The 777-nt window shown below is 33.6% G+C and overlaps 1 protein-coding gene across 1 annotated transcript in view; it reads left to right on the top strand.

Moving 5' to 3' along the window:
• Positions 1-777, top strand: part of LOC107577576 (serine/threonine-protein phosphatase 2A 65 kDa regulatory subunit A beta isoform-like) — a 5,885-nt gene that overhangs the window by 3,312 nt on the left and 1,796 nt on the right. The window contains exon 2 of the mRNA XM_016263635.1: positions 152-242. Within this exon, the coding sequence (XP_016119121.1) occupies positions 152-242 (91 nt within the window). The remainder of the gene's footprint in view (positions 1-151; positions 243-777) is intronic.

The raw sequence follows: 777 nt of genomic DNA, 5'->3' as shown, positions 1-777 counted from the left end.
ATGTGTGTTACATTTAAGGAGAGGTACTAAACTGTCCTCCAGTACCGTGGATGAGAACCACTGACCTGGATTTTTATGCATAATGTGATGAAACATAACAGGGGGTTTGCATAATTTGTAACTGTTCATGTTATTCTGTGCCCATCCTCAGTTGCGGTTGAACAGTATTAAGAAGTTGTCCACTATTGCTCTGGCACTGGGTGTGGAAAGAACACGAACTGAACTACTGCCATTCCTTACTGGTAAGAAATCCCAGTATTTCTGAAACAAATGAATTGTTAGATGGATCTTAACTTGTGTTTGTTAATCATGGCTCATCTGTGTTATTTTTTTATTTACTTGGCCTGTCAATTAATTTTCATTGTAGTATATTAAAACAATTATTTAGTGCCTTTTTTTTGTAGTATAGAAAATATACTTTTATTCAATTATTTTATAGGTATTTTAGCAAATTTCTTGGGTTTTAATTTGCAATAATAGCTAAAGTTGCGATGTAATGAAATTGGCAACAGATGCTTTCTTCCGTAATGAGATGTACATCTGAATGAAACTGATTATTGAAAAAGAACAAAAATGTAGGACAGGACGTGGTTCAATCCATTGATTGTAAGACCTAGTTAGGGTTTAAATGGACAAAATGATCGGAGAAGTCCCTCATATGTCACCAGAGTCTGTCGTTTTATCAGAAGATCAAGACATTTAGATTAATTTACAAGGCCAGAAATATTATGCATAAATCTTTCACTATAAGATCAATAACATGCATTTGGAAAATAG

This window comes from Sinocyclocheilus grahami, unplaced genomic scaffold, assembly GCF_001515645.1.
Source record: "Sinocyclocheilus grahami isolate Dianchi unplaced genomic scaffold, SAMN03320097.WGS_v1.1 scaffold6414.1, whole genome shotgun sequence".
Lineage (NCBI taxonomy): Eukaryota > Metazoa > Chordata > Actinopteri > Cypriniformes > Cyprinidae > Sinocyclocheilus > Sinocyclocheilus grahami.
This window is presented reverse-complemented; position numbering and strand designations above follow the sequence as displayed.